The 15347-nt window shown below is 43.7% G+C and overlaps 1 protein-coding gene and 1 long non-coding RNA gene across 4 annotated transcripts in view; one reads left to right on the top strand and one right to left on the bottom strand.

The window, feature by feature from the left end:
- The first annotated feature begins 1977 nt into the window (after positions 1-1977).
- The window catches only part of ADAT1 (adenosine deaminase tRNA specific 1), a 27046-nt gene continuing 13676 nt past the window's right edge, over positions 1978-15347 (top strand). Inside the window, exons 1-9 of one of the 3 annotated variants that reach the window (XM_070613899.1) lie at positions 1978-2016; positions 2601-2731; positions 4565-4755; positions 5055-5123; positions 6044-6098; positions 6526-6656; positions 9752-10355; positions 12121-12266; positions 12778-12877. In XM_070613899.1, the coding sequence (XP_070470000.1) occupies positions 2697-2731; positions 4565-4755; positions 5055-5123; positions 6044-6098; positions 6526-6656; positions 9752-10355; positions 12121-12266; positions 12778-12877 (1331 nt within the window). In that variant the 5' untranslated portion in view covers positions 1978-2016; positions 2601-2696. Of the gene's footprint in view, positions 2017-2592; positions 2732-4564; positions 4756-5054; positions 5124-6043; positions 6099-6525; positions 6657-9751; positions 10356-12120; positions 12267-12777; positions 12878-15347 lie in introns of those variants that run through there. The other 2 variants (XM_008523406.2, XR_011538542.1) reach the window with 2 other exon arrangements.
- Positions 3704-7302, bottom strand: LOC139082492 (uncharacterized). Its single transcript, XR_011538548.1, has 2 exons — positions 7076-7302; positions 3704-6654 (listed from the first exon to the last, which is right to left on the bottom strand). It is a non-coding gene; the product is annotated as an uncharacterized lncRNA (long non-coding RNA).

Genomic DNA, 15347 nt, shown 5'->3' with positions numbered 1-15347 from the left:
TTATCTAACTGGGAACTGCTTCAGAGAATGTTGAGCGTCTCCACCCCTTGCTGGTGTTTCAGCATGCACTCCAGGAGCACTTGGCAGTGGTGGTAGATGACCAGGTGGTTTTTCAAAAGAAACACTTCCATATGGCACATCCTTCAGCAAGGTGATGTTACTAAAATGAAAACAATCCTCTCACCAGGGGAGAGGGAATAGGGTCAAGATAAGGGACTGAACTTCAAGCAACACTGTACTGTCAATGTGGACCATTGAAAAGGCAACGAGGATTAATGAGGTCACAGGTGACCTCTAAATAGCTGTTTAGTAGAAGAGGACAGAAGCCAGCTGTCTGGCCTCAAGGAGGCTGGAGATACAGATGAACTAGAGCAGCAGTAGACAACTTTGTGGGATTTGGCGGGAAAAATGACAAAGAGGATGAAAGCTAAAAGGAAAAGGATTATAAAGTCCTCATTGCCTCAAAGAGTTGAAGGCTCCTAATTTGCTAACTGCCGTCCTGGGGCGAACAGAAAGGCATGTTCCCAACTTCATCAAGCTTCTAGACTTGTATGGAAAATAGATATTTAATAAATTACTCAAAACACTATAAAATGGCAGCTCTGGTAAATGCTTTGAAGGAGATGTCCATGGGATTATTGAGAAACCGTAACAGACCTAGTTAAGGAAGTTTCTCTGAGGACATTAGATCTGAGACCTGAAGGAAGATAGAGCACTAACTAGTCAAAGAAGGGGAGGAAGGGCTTCCCATGTGTGGCAAAGAGTACAAAGGCCCTGAGGTAGGAAAGAGCACAGAGAAGGCCAGTGACACTAGGGTACAGAAACCCAAAGAAATATGACAGCATTTGAGGCAGGAGGGGGCTGGTCACACAGAGCTGTGAGCCTTGCTATGGGATTTTGTATTTTAAGAGTGCTAGGAAGCCACTATTTAAGCAGGGGCATGACATCATATTTGTGTTTTGAAAACATCAGTCTGGCTACTCTGTGAAAAAGTATTTGAGTTGGGTAAGAAAAAGTGAAAGTCCAGAGGTTAGCATAGCAATCCAAGAGGGAGATGATAGCGGCTGGGACTAGGGTGTTGCAGTGGAAGTGGAGAGAAGCGGATGGATTCAAGAGACAGGAAGTAAGAGCAACAGGACTTGGTAACATATTGTGGGGGTTAAGGGAAGGGAAATGACTAGGAAGGTGACTCATTGTTTAGTTTATGCAACTTGACTGATGGTGGTATCAATTCCTGAGATAACCTTGGAAGAGGTTAATTCCTCCACCAGGATTACTGCTTCTTTAAAGACAGAAGAGGGAGTCAGCTGCAGATTAAAGATGTTAGGAATGAGGAGCAGGGTTCTTAGGCTTGAGGAGGGCTTTGGCTCTTTTCCTCTGAACTAGAGAGAAGTATGAGGTCAAGTAAGCTGCACTTCTGTCTCCTCTAACTTTTGAGGAGTAACAAAAGTGAATTCTCTCATCTTTAGCAATTGAGGTATACAATTGCTGGATAGTATAGGCTCCTGAACTATCCAGACTGCTATATTACCTATTTCTAGCAGTCTTAAGGTTTTAGACCCACGCTGTCCAACACGGTAGCCACTAGGCGCACGGAGCTATTGAGGAGTTAAATAAAATATATGATTAAAAATAATTTCACCTATTTCTTTTGACTTTTTAAAATGTAGCTATTAGAAAATTTTAAACTACATATCTGGCTCAAATTATATTTCTATTGGATAGCGCTGTTTTAGACAGAAGCTCATACTAGTAAAACACATCATTCTATTTGAATCATATCTTACCTGGGAGTCAGCTTGCACCCACCCTTTTCACCGGTGCCCAGGTACAGCGCGGGAGGCTGCATGACCGCAAGCAGCCGCATCACCCCCGGCTACGCCCCCTGAAGGACTACAACAGCCAGCGTGCACTGCGCGCCTCTGGGGGCGGTGCCTGGAAGATCGGCCTCCTTGACGTCACGTCCGCTTCGAGCGCGGGTTCTGCTCGCTTCCTCCGAGGGAGCACGTTGTAGAGGTGGGAGGGGTGCGTCCGTGAGGCGGTGGGGTCGCGGGGCCTAGGGGCCGCAAGTGAGGGAGGCCTGGGAATCCTGGGAGGGATGCCCTCTGTCTGACTTTCCTGAGCCCGGTTTGTATAGGAAGAGGTTGTGAGGACGGCGCCTCTCCCAGGTGTGTCCCGTGGGAAAGTGCCACTCCTTCCGTGGAAACGCCAATATGCGCCGCGTGGAGCGCTCTCGCCGCGGGCGTGTGGTCCTCGCTCACCTGTACCCTGCCGAGCGGGCCCCACCCCCGGCCTCTGGAGCCGGCACGCTGCTGTGCTGCGGAGGGTATGATGCGGGCGCCTGAGCGAAGTAGGCTCACCTTCCGACACCGCTAAAGCGTTTTCTCCCCGGGCAGCCGACCTCCCTTAACTTTCCTTGAAAAAGAAGTGTGTCCTTAAGCTTTTCGCAACTGTTACAGCGTGCGATCTTGTGGGCAAAGGAATGCCTGTTTCACTGAACTCTTGTTGCATATGAAGTTATTCAAGATCTAAGAGATTTGAGTTTTAGTGGACCCAGCATAGCAAAACATTCATTTCAACTATTGTGCACGCTCTTCCAGACTCAGCTACGGGAATGAGGTGACGATACAGTTCTGGGCTGCCTCGTCTTAGGGAGGCACCGTTTATTATGGCAAGTTCTGTCTTCCTTGGCTGTTATGGTCTGTGATGTGTGCCTCTGGTTTAATTTCAGGTTGGTGCCACAGTATCTGCCTTCATACAATATACTGCCTTGTGATGCCCCCCTAGAAATGAGATAGAGATCCCTTGCAAACGGAGGATTCAAGGAGGATTCCAGGATCTCCCTCCCCTGCTTTTCTTTTGCTCCAAGAGACTCAAGACGTATGCTGGTTCTCTGACTTTAAAGTCACGGTTTATGTTAGTTCCTGCCAGATTCTTGTTTTAAATCACTGTGGTCTGATTTGCCATGACCATTTATTGCAATAACAATTATTGCACGTCAGAACTGTTAAAAGATAAACTGAGGCATATTAAGATTTTGTAAAGAGTTTGTTTGAGCATAAATCGATTCCAATCGGGCAGCACCAAACCTGAAGTGGCTAGGAGCTCTCCGGAGATAGGAGCCAGGAGAAAGACAGAGAAAGTGCAGAAGCAAGGAAGGAAATTACTTAATTGGCTATAGTTTGAAGCCTAGTTGTCTGGCTGTGACTGGTTGTCCTTAGCATTTTGATTTTGTAACCTTGAGGCATTTACAAGTTTCCATCTTGGTTTGCTTACATAGGTGGCCAAGGCTTTAGAGCCACATCAGTCTGATGACGTCTTTGCTTAATTAATTTAACACAGTGCAGGGGGCTCATTGTAGAAATACCAGTTTTCAGAAGTTACATGCATTGGGGCTCAGCAAAGCCTTTGTGTTTTAAACATCTAGCTATATCCATCACCATATGATCTCATTTTCTACTAAGAAGCTTTTTATACATTTGAGTCGAAATGAGGTCATTGAGCGAACATCAGTAGAGTCTAGAGAGAGAATTTCTAACAAAGTATCCTAGGCCACTTTTGGATCTGATCTGCTTAGTGGTTTTTTATTCATGGCTTTCCGTGCCCATTACAGTCCCCCTGCCCCCCAAGGAGCTCAAGGGAAATCAACCAGGAAAATCAAATGTTCTTTTCTGTAATAGTAATCATAGTTGACATTATGCTCAACATTGTAGCAATTGCTTTTTAATAAATATTATTTAATCCTCACAGTAGGCCCATGAATTAAATACTACTGTTATCCGTGTTTTAACAGATGAAGAAACAGACACAGAGAGATTGAGTAATCTACACAATATCACACAGTTAATCTGTAGCAAAGCCAGGATTAGAACCCAGAAAGGGTAACTCCAAAACCCACACTCTTCAGCACAGCTCCTTTGAGGAGAAGACATGACTGGTGAAAAACTTCTGGGCTCTGTCGCTTCTCCCCTCTGTGTCATGAAACGTTATAGCAGAAATTAAAGGGTTGCCTTCCTGATGGGGGCATCAGTGGAGATTTACTAGAAGGAAATAAAGAACCAATCTGGTGTTGGGGAGAGAGAAGAGTAAAACATCTGGAAAAGAGGGTGGAAAAGAACATCTACCTGGAAAGATAATCCTTGTGTGCGGAGAGTCTGCCCAAGGCCAGCTGAGGTCTGCAGCCCTGTAGGTGCTATTTCCAAATGAAAAGTAGAGTAGCAAGGATGCTTCCCTCTCATGTGCTTTCGTTTTGAGTGGTAGGTTCAGATTCATTAGAAACATGTCAGATATCCAACATTAAAAACAAACAAACAAACAGAAAAACAGCTTGAAGAAATAGGGTATCTTCTGAGGTTGGTGAGATTTGGGACTTCTTTGATCTTAAAGATGAAAAGGGGGCAGGGAGGTAGTAAGAGAAAATGACCCCCAGAGTTCCAGATAGAGAAACCTCAGTGTGAACACAGTTGGGCTGTATCTGAAAGCCTGGTGAAGCACTGGCACAAAGTTGTAGCATCTTGCACTGGTTCTCCTTTGTGTACTTCTGATGGTTGTGGTTTTTGATCAGGGCCTCAGCAGCAGCTCAAACCATGTGGACCGCAGATGAGATTGCGCGGCTGTGTTACGAGCACTATGGGCTCAGGCTGCCCAAGCAAGGGAAACCTGAGCCCAACCGTGAGTGGACCTTACTAGCAGCCATGGTGAAGATACAGCCTGCAGCTGACCAGGCCTGCAACTCTCCTGACAAACCAGCACAAGGTAAGACGTTCCGTCCTTGGAACACTCCTGCTTCCTGTCAAAGATGGTAGAATTATACATGGCTGTGCAGGGACAGTCGTGGCCAGGTGTAAACTGCAATGTTGGGCATGTTCCCCTGCTCTCCGCCAGGTGGCGCAGTACTTCTGGTGCCGAGAGAGATGGCCAGGCTGGACCTGCGGTTCTCACTTGGGTCAGCCCATGGGCATGCTCTGGAGGAATGTGCAGACTTATTAAAGCTGAGGACTGGGGAATGTGCAGATTCTGAAAGCTCACTTAACGATTCGTTCTTTTCCCCTCAGTGACGAAGGAAGTTGTCTCAATGGGAACAGGAACGAAATGCATAGGCCAGTCCAAAATGAGGAAGAGTGGTAAGCCCAGATGGGGTCTAAACATTGTCTGTCTAGGGAACTTTAGGAACTGGTGTCCACGGTGCCCTTTCCTCTCCACCTCAGGACAGTGGGGCTATATTGCTGAGGTGGCTGACCTTTCTATTCCCACTGACTGTCGCTCCAGTTGGAAAGACAGAATTCTTTTAAAGAATGGAAATAAATTGTGGAAACAAAGGCCGCCAGGAACATGCTTTCTGAGTGGATTGAAAGTTGGCCAGTATTTTCATGCTCAAGCTGGAAGTTCCCTGGGCTTAGCTCTTCCACATTATATCTGAAGCCCCAGAAAGCAGCCTTGAGTTAAATGGAGATTTTTGCACCAAAAAGAAAATGGAAATCCCTTAGAGATTTGGCATCTTCACGTCTTCCTGGAGTTTGCTTCCTCTGTTATCCTAGCCTTGCCTCCTGTATATGAGGGAGCTCTTCTGGGACACTATGGACTGAATTTGGTGGAATTGTATCACCATGAACACATACTAGGGTACAAAAGATCTCCAGATAAAGACTCCGCTATAAATCAGTAGTTCTCAGCTAGGGGAGATTTTACCCCCCAGGTGACATTTGGCAATATCTGGAGATATTTTTAGTTGTCACAACTCAGGGGAGGGGAGTATGCTGCTGGCCTCTAGTGAGAAGAGGCCAGGAATGCTGCTAAACATCCTACAATGCACAGGACAGACCCCCACCACAAAGAATTTTCCAACCCAAAATGTCAATAGTGCTAAGTTAAGGAAACCCTGCTGTAAATGCTCTGCCTTTAAAGATTGTGATGCTTTCTGGCAATGCCCTCCAGGAGCTACATGGCTGTCCTGGGTGCTGGGGCAACTGCTTTGTTCTGCTGCGAGGAACCAGGGCCTCTTGAGGTTCCATATGTCTTCACTAGTGTCCTGTCTTTGCTGCAGGAGACATCCTCAATGATAGCCATGCTGAGATCATAGCCAGAAGGAGTTTCCAAAGGTAAAGCCACCTCCCCAGAGAATCTGATTTAGCCTGGGGTGAGGACCCCAGAATTTGCATTTCTGATAAGCTCCCAAGTAATACTGATGATGTCGCCCTGTCACCTACACTTTGAATAGCACTGGTCTAGACAGTGGTTCTCATGCTTGAGTGCATGTCAGAATCACCTAGAGGGTTTGCTAAAACCCAGATTACTAGGCCCACTCCCAGAGATTATGATTCAGCAGGTCCAGGGTGGAGTGGGAGAAGTTGCACATTTCTAACAAATTCCCGATGTTCAAGGACCACACTTGGAGAATCACTGGTCTAGATCATTCTCATAATTCCAAATCACCAGTCTGCAGTAACTGTTTCTTTCTTATCACCCAGGCAGAGTCTCCCTTTACTACAGAGATTGGTTGTTCCTTCTAAATCCTGCCCCCATTAGGTACCTTCTCCATCAGCTCCACTTAGCAGCCGCCCTGAAGGAGGATAGCATCTTTGTCCCAGGAACTCGGAGAGGACTGTGGAAACTCAGACCAGACCTCTTGTTTGTGTTTTTCTCCAGCCATACACCCTGTAAGTATATTCAAGCCTTTGGATTAATGGTACATTGTCTACTTCCTTATGTTTGTCTTATCCATAGATAAAAAGATAAAAGATAAAAGGCACTTCCTGCTGAAGTGTAGCTACAACTGATGACAATGCCTTTCTATGAACAGGCCAGCGTGCCTAACCACTTCTCTACCAAGGAAAGGTGAGGGGGCAGGGAGAGCCTCACTCATACCATTATTCAGTTCTCAGTTCCCACTCAGGACTGGGAAGCTTAAAGATAAAACCCCACAAGTTCTGAAACCAAGAATAGGGCTTAGAAGTCCAAAGCCCTGAGTTCTGTAGGAATTTATCTTGAAACCTATTTCATTCATTCAACAAATATTTTCTATTTGTCAGGCACATGCTGGGTATATAGCAATGAATAAGACAAGCCCCTTGCTTACCTTCATAGAGCCTTTTAGGGAATGTAGACAGTCATGGTTAGTTAAAGTAAATTTTGATGAGTTTTAAGTGGCTGTTCGGATGCTGTGGTTGCATTAGGCAGGAAGACCAGGCCTAAACTGGGGGATCATTTTTATCCACTGTTTTTCTGTCTTGGAAATTGAGAAGAATTTCTACCCTTTGTAGACAACAGCTCAGGGATGGCAGTAAAATCTCCTCACCCTAAAACCTTTGAAAGAAGGATATAAGATAGTCCTGTGAGTATTAAACTTTAATACATGCAATTAGAACAGAGATAGGTAATCACTGTAATGAGACAGAATAGCTGTCAAGACTTGATCATAACTCAAATCAAAAATGTAATATTTTTGAGAGAGTAAGTCTATCAGAAAAGAGTGGGTTAAGAGTCAAAGGTGAGGGGCTGGCCCAGTGGCACAGCGGTTAAATGCGCACATTCCACTTCGGCGTCCTGGGGTTCACCAGTTCAAATTCCGGGTGTGGACCTGGTACCGCTTGACAAGCCATGCTGTGGTAGGCATCCCACACAGAAAGTAGAGGAAGATAGGCACGGATGTTAGCTCAGGGCCACTCTTCCTCAGCAAAAAGAGGAGTATTGGCAGCAGATGTTAGCTCAGGGCTAATCTTCCTCAAAGAAAAAAAAGAGTCAAAGGTCAGAAAAATGACATAGATAGGCAGGACTCATCCATGCTCTGTTCTTAGCAGTGGGTGCCCTAGTCCAAGGACCAAAGGACATTTCCTAACTCAGTGCTTCTCAAACTGTAATATGCATATGAATCACCGAGGGATGTTGCTGAAATGCAGATTCAAATTCAGTGGGTCTAGGGTGGAACCTACGGTTCTGCGTTTCTGACCAACTCTAGTGATGTCAGTGGTGCTGGTCTGTGGACCGCACTTTAAGTAGCCAAGGCCTGGCTGATCCCAGTGGCAGATGTAGCCTTATTGTGAAAACAGATGCATCTGAGGACCACTGCTAGCCTGACTACCTATTCAAACTACATAAACAGTGGTCCACAGGCTCGTACTGCCCTGCGAGAGCGTACAGGTCCATGGCCAGGTGAGAATAATCAGGACTATGCAGTGAGTTCTTCAAAAAGCTAATATCTTTCCATGAAAAGGTTAGAGATTTTTATCTTTTTTTTAATAATAGTAGTTAGGATTTTTAAAGATCTTACTTGATGGAATAAAAAGTTGACACCCTTCTGTTGATCTTAAAATCTTCTGGAAATTTTACTGGTCCATGAAATCAAAATCTAGAGCCAGTGATCTAACTCCCCGGGCTCATGGGTAATCTTTTAAAATGTGCTGTCCACATGATTTGTCTGCAGGAAGAAAGAACACTACCTAAAGAATGTGACTATCTGTCTCCCTTGGCATTTATTCCTCATTACTAATTGATAATTTAGTGCCTGGGTTAGTTACTTCAGACTCTTACTTGTGAGTTTTATTAGCATGAGTCAGCTTCTCGAGTTCAAGCATCCGTCAAGATCAAATCTCCAAGCCTCCAGAGTGGGAGGTGGGCCCCAGTGAGTTCTCCAAAGGTCCTGTCACCTTGTGAGGTCCCTGAAAGTCTGCCAGCCGGCCTCTCTGGCAACACTCCCACTTCTACATCTCCTGCCTTTCCCACTCTTAGGTTATAAAGACTACAGATGTATTATTTACACACTTTAGAAAAGCGACACACATGAGGTTAGTATTTGAAGAAGTAGCTCCCTTCTCAAGGGGAAGCTGTGTGTTTTACTGACCTCTGGTTTTCTTTGATTCCCTGTAAGCACAGAGTAGGTCAGAAATCTCTAAACCAGCACGGGGACACACCAGTTCTGTAATTTATTGCAAAGTCTTTACTGTGAGGATATGCACAAAATTTCCAAGATAAGGACATTGTGAGCATTGTTTGCCAAATTTACTTAACCATGAAATCAACCACCCACTTTTGTTTTCCAAGACATCTTATGGCATAACAGTCCACGAAATGCACTTGGGAAACCATGCTTATTCTAAACCAGTGGTTCTCAACTCAGGATGATTTTGCTCCCCAAGGGACATTTGGCAACATCTGGAGACATTTTTCATGGTCAGACTTGGGGGTGCTGTTGGTATCTAGTAGGTGGAGACCAGGGATGCTGCTAACCATCCTATAATATACAGGACAGCCCCCACAGCAAAGAATTATCTGGACCAAAATGTCAATAATGTGGAGGTTGAGAAACCCTGTCTAAACTGATGTTTCGAAAACTTCCTATGATAAGAATTATCTAGGCTCTGTTAAAATATTCTGTTTTCTAGACCCCCTCCCCCACCCCAGCGAGTCTAACTCACTGGGTCTAGGATAGGGTTTTCAACAAGAACCCTGGATTCTTATTGGGATTCTTATTAGGGAAATTTGGGCAAGTGTTCTTTATTCGTCTCAGGTCAGCTGGGAGAATAGAATTAAACTTTGTTTAAGGCAGTGGTTCTCAAACTTGAGCTTGCATCAGAATCAGCTGGAGAGCTTGTTAAAACACAGACTGTTGGGTACCACTTCCAGAGTTTCTGATTCAGTAGATCAACTGGGGGTCCCAAGAATTTGCATTTCTAACAAGTTCCTAAAGAATGCTGATATGGCTGGTCCAGGAGCTCACTTTGAGAACCAGTGGTTTAAGGCGTTCCTTCTCCTGCAGGTGGAGATGCCTCCATTATTCCGATGCTTGAGTTTGAAGATCAGCCTTGCTGTCCTGTCAGTAGAAATTGGGCCAATAACCCATCAGTAAAAGCCAGTGGTAACCTGGAAGCTCCTGAAGATAAAAGGAAATGTGAAGACCCGGACAGTTCTGTGACCAAAAAGATGAGGCTTGAGCCTGGGACTCCAGATGGTGTGGCTCACCATCAGAGTTTTGGCAATCAGGAAAGCAGCCCAGACCCGCCAAGTGTCAGCAGATGTAATCTCACCACAGAGGAACTGGCCACTGTCACTGGAATGGCCCCCAGTGGTGCCAAAGTGGTAGACGTTTACAGAACGGGAGCCAAGTGTGTGCCCGGAGAAGCTGGAGACTCGGGAAAGCCTGGTGCTGCATATCACCAGGTAGGGCTGCTCCGAGTGAAGCCAGGCCGGGGAGACAGGACTTCCTCCATGTCCTGCAGTGACAAATTGGCACGGTGGAATGTCCTCGGATGCCAAGGGGCACTGTTGATGCACTTCCTAGAGGAGCCCATCTACCTGTCGGCTGTGGTCATTGGGAAGTGCCCATACAGCCAGGAGGCCATGCAGAGAGCACTGACTGGGAGGTGAGACGGCAGGGTGGGAGGGCTCAATTGGAACAGCCTTCCCAGGAGGCAGTCTGAGGGTATGTCCAAAGAGCCTTAAAAATATCCATACGTTTTGATCCAGCAGTTCCACTGCTAGAAGTTTGGCCCAGGGAAATAATTTTAAAAAGTGCTCAAACATTTAGCTTTGTGTGTAGTCATTTTAAAAGGAGAAAAAGGAAACAACTGAAATGGCCAGCAGTAGATTTTTCCTAAAAATAATATTGATGAATATTTAATATGAAAAGATGCTCATGATGTTTAAAGAGCAACTTAGAAGGTAAAATGAGCTCATTTTGGTCTTAAAGTATGTATGCACATAGAAAAAAATTGTAGGAGGATATACACCAAGGTATCGGTATGATTCCCTCTGAGTTGTGGTATTATGGGTGGTTTTATCTTCTTAATGATTGTTATATTTTCTAATTTTCCTACAGTGTAAATATATTGCTATTATAATTTTTAAAAACCTTCTAACATTAGTTTTAATTTTTAAAAAGATAAAAGACAAAAGATGACCACTCAAGCGTGGTCTCCCTAAAGAAGGCAGCCAACCCTGATTAATGCTGCAGTAACTGAGAGTAGGTGAAGCCATGGGCAGGGGAAGGGGCCCATGTCAAATACACCACTCCTGAAGCCAACTCCAGGAAGCAGCCCCAGGATAATATTCAGTAATTCCACTGCTGGGTACATACCCAAGAGAAATGAAAACATGCATCCACGTGAAAACTTGCAAGTGAATGTTTATGGCAGCGTTAGTCATAATAGCCAAAAAGTGAAACAACCAAAACATCCATCAGCTGGTGAGTAGATAAACAAAAGGTGGTAGATCCATACAATGGAATATTACTCACCCACAAAAAGGAAGGATGTGGATGTAGCATGGATACATGCTACAGCATGGGTGAACCTTGAAACCATTATGCTAAGTGAAAGAAGCTACGTATAAATTATGATTTCATGTCATGAAATGTCCAAAATGGGGAAATCCATAGTGACAGAAAGATTAGTGGTTGCCAGGAGCTGGAGAGTGACTGCTGATTAGGTGTGGGGTGTCTTTTTGGGGTGATGAAAATGTTATAAACTTAGATGGTGGTGATGGTTGCAAAATTCTATGAATATGCTAAAAAACCATTGAATGACACACTTTAAATGGGTGAATTTTATGCTATATAAACTGTATCTCAATAAAGATATTAGGGGGGAAAAAGGCACTGTCCCTAAAACGTTTTCTGTGTTTTCCCAGTTCTGAGACTTTCCGTTGCTGTGTGTTTAGTTCCAGACCAGCATCATGTTGGCATCTAGTTTGTGTGAAAGATACAAGAGAAAGAAAGGAAGTTTTAACACTATAAGATAATTTTGGTTTCTGGTGTGTTTGAAGGATTCCCTAGGAAGCAGGTGCCTACAAAGTAATATTTCTGCTTAAGATTTTCAAATCTTTCCAAGCTGGTATCGGAATGAAGTTTAGTGTTATTGAAATCACTGATGGATGGTGACTCAATTCATGGAGTTCTCTCTTCAGAGTGGTGGGAAGGGATCTTCCTCCAGCCATAGGTTTCTAGGATCTAGATTCTATTCTGTCACGCCCTCCTGGAACCCCTCTAATAAATAAAGAAAGAAAGAAATCTACACACCTCCTAAGGCCTTTGCCTCCCACTGAGACTCAGCAGCAGTAATGTGATGGACAGTCCTAGATACTCTTTCTCTAGGAGTGCTCCTTACTGAATGCAATTTCCCTCACATTCAGGTGTCACAACATCTCGGCTTTACCCAAAGGCTTTGCAGTTCAAGAAGTGAAAATACAGCAGTCAGGTTTACTGTTTGAACAGAGCCGCTGCGCAGTGCAGGTGAAAAGAGCTGACGGCCCAGGCCGACTTGTTCCTTGTGGGGCAGGTAAGGGATCCAGGTTTCCGGGGAGTAGCTCGTCCCCGGACTGTGGAGTGGCCGGGAGAGGCTGCATGCTCCCAGCCTCGGGAGGCACTTTACCACTTGACTGGTCAATAGTGTGGGCTTGGGAGACATCCACACTAGGTCAAGTTCATGCTCTATGTGACCCTGGGCAACTTACTTACCCTCTCTTGACCTCTGTTTCTTCATCTTCAGATAAGTCTATCGTTTATTTGTCAGGGTTGTTATGAGGTTTAAATGAGAAATTCTGTTTCATGCGTTCACTCTGTGTCCAGCATATAATAAATATTCAGTGAGTGTTAACTATGATGATGAATCCTGAATCACTTTATATTATTGTACTCTGGAGGCCAAGGGTCAGAGTGGCAATCCTGGTTTCTGACGTCATATCCAGCTCTCATGGGTCTGCAGGGGCAGGGAAATATCTTTATTAAAACATCTCTGGCATTTACAGAAAACTGAACAGTTTTAACCCCAGAGTCTTATCTTTTCATAGCCATCAGCTGGAGTGCAGTTCCTGAGCAGCCATTAGATGTCACTGCCAATGGCTTTCCGCAGGGAACAACAAAGAAAGGAATCCAAAGCCTTCAGGCCAGGTACGGCATATTGGGGCAGAAGGAGATGTTGGCTGCGCACTCACGTCTCACCACTGTCTAATTCCAGGATATCTTCATCACCCCAAAAAGAAAATCCTGTACCCATAGCTGTCACTGCCCACTCCTCCCTCTCCCTCCCTAATTTACTTTCTATCTCCATGGATTTATCTATGTTGGACATTTCATATAAATGGAATCATATAATATGTGGCCTTCTGAATAATGAATTATGCTGCTATGAACATCTGTATACAAGCTTTTGGGTGATCATATGTTTTCAGTTCTCTTGGGTGTGCCCAAGCAGAATTGCTGAGTCACATGATAATCTTATGTTTAACTTTTGGAGGAACTGCCAGTTTTGATTAGCATCTGCACTATTTTAAACTCCCACTAGCAATGTATGAAAGTTTAAATGACCTTATATCCTTTACAACACTTACTATTGTCTATCTTTTTTATTGTAGCCATTCTAGTGGGTGTGAAGTGCTGTCTCACTGGGGTTTTGATTTTCATTTCCTAAAAACTAAAGTTGCTGAGCATCTTTTCATATACTTATTAGCCCTTTGTATATCTTCTTTTTGGTGAGGTATAATTGACATACAACATTATGTTAGTTTCAGGTGTACAACATAGTGATTGGATATTTGTGCATATTGTGAAATGATCACCACAATAAGTCTAGTTAACATCCATCACTGTACATAGTTACAGAATTTTTTGTCCTTGTGATGAGAACTTTTAGGACTTATTCTCTTAGAAATTTTCAGATATTTTATATTATTAACTATAGTCACCATGCTGTACATTATATCCCCATGCTTTATTTATTTGATAACTGGAAGTTTGTACCTTTTGACTCCTTTTACCCATTTGCACCCCCACCCCCCACCTCTGGCAACCACCAGTCTGTTCTCTGTATCTATGAGCTTGGCTTTTTGGGGTTTTTGTTTGTTTGTTTTTTAGATTCCACATATAAGTGGGATCATATGGAATTTGTCTTCTTCTGTCTGATTTATTTCACTTACCATAATGCCTTCAAAGTCCATCCATGTTGTAGCAAATGGCAGAATTTCCTCATTTTTTATGGCTAAATAATATTCCATTGTGTGTCTGTATGTGTGTGTATATATATATATATATATCACGTTTTACTTTATCCATTCATCTGTCAATAGATACTTACATTGTTTCCATATCTTGGCTATTGTAAATAATGCTGCAATGAACATGCGGGGGCGGGGGCCCATGGATCATATATCTTTTCTTTTTTTGAGGAAGATTAGCCCTGAGCTAACTGCTGCCAATCCTCCTCTTTTTGCTGAGGAAGAGTGGCCCTGAGCTAACATCCATGCCCATCTTCCTCTACTTTCTATGTGGGACGCCTACCACAGCATGGCTTGCCAAGCAGAGCCATGTCCGCACCCGGAATCCGAACCAGTGAATCCCAGGCCACCGAAGCAGAATGTGTGCACTTAACCGCTATGCCACTGGGCTGGCCCAAAATATATCTTTTTGACTTAATGTTTTTGTTTTCTTCAGATAAATACCCAGAAGTGAAATTGCTAGATCATGTGGCAGTTCTATTTTTAATTTTGGGGGACCCTCCATACTGTTTTCTATAGTGGCGGCACCAATTTATATTCCCACCAACAGTGCACAGGTTCTCTTTTCTCCACATCCTCTCCAACACTTATTTCCTGTCTTTTTGATAATAGCCATTCTAACAGGTGTGAGGCAATATCTCATTGTGGTTTTGATTTGTATTTCCCTGATGATTAGTGATGTTGAGCATCTTTTCATGTACCTGTTGGCCATCTGTATGTCTTCTTTGGAAAAATGTCTATTCAGATCCCCTGCCCATTTTTTAATTGGATTGTTTTTTTGCTGTTGAGTTCTATGAGTTCTTTATATATTTTGGATATTAACCCCTTATCAGATATATGATTTGCAAATATTTTCTCCCCTTCAGTAGGTTGTGTTGAGTTTCAAGATTTCTTTTTATATACTCTGGATACTAGTCCTTTATCAGATACAGATTTGCAAATATTTTCTTCAGTTCTATGGGTTGTCTTTTCACTTTTCGACAGTGTCCTTTCGAGCACAAAAGTTTTAAATTTTGATGAAGCCCATTTTATCTGTTTTTTCTTTGGTGACTTGTGCTTTTGGTGTCATATCTAAGAAACCATTGCCTAATCCAAAGTCACAAAGATTTACTCTGTGCTTTCTTCTAATAATTTTGTAGTTTTAGCTCTTATGTTTAGGACTTTGATCCATTTTGAGTTATATTTTCTGTAAGGTGTGAGGTGGGGATCCAACTTCATTCTTTTCCATGTGGATATCCAGTTGTTCCAGCACCTTTTTGGGGAAAGACTACTCTTTCACCTGGGAGATTTTAAAAAGAACACTTTCTTGGGCCTTGCCTCTTGGGATTCTGGTTTAGTAGGTCAAGGTTGGAACCTAAGAATTGTTT

Source organism: Equus przewalskii, chromosome 3, assembly GCF_037783145.1.
Source record: "Equus przewalskii isolate Varuska chromosome 3, EquPr2, whole genome shotgun sequence".
NCBI lineage: Eukaryota > Metazoa > Chordata > Mammalia > Perissodactyla > Equidae > Equus > Equus przewalskii.
The sequence above is the reverse complement of the archived record's forward strand: the minus strand, read 5'-3'. Positions and strand labels throughout refer to the sequence as shown.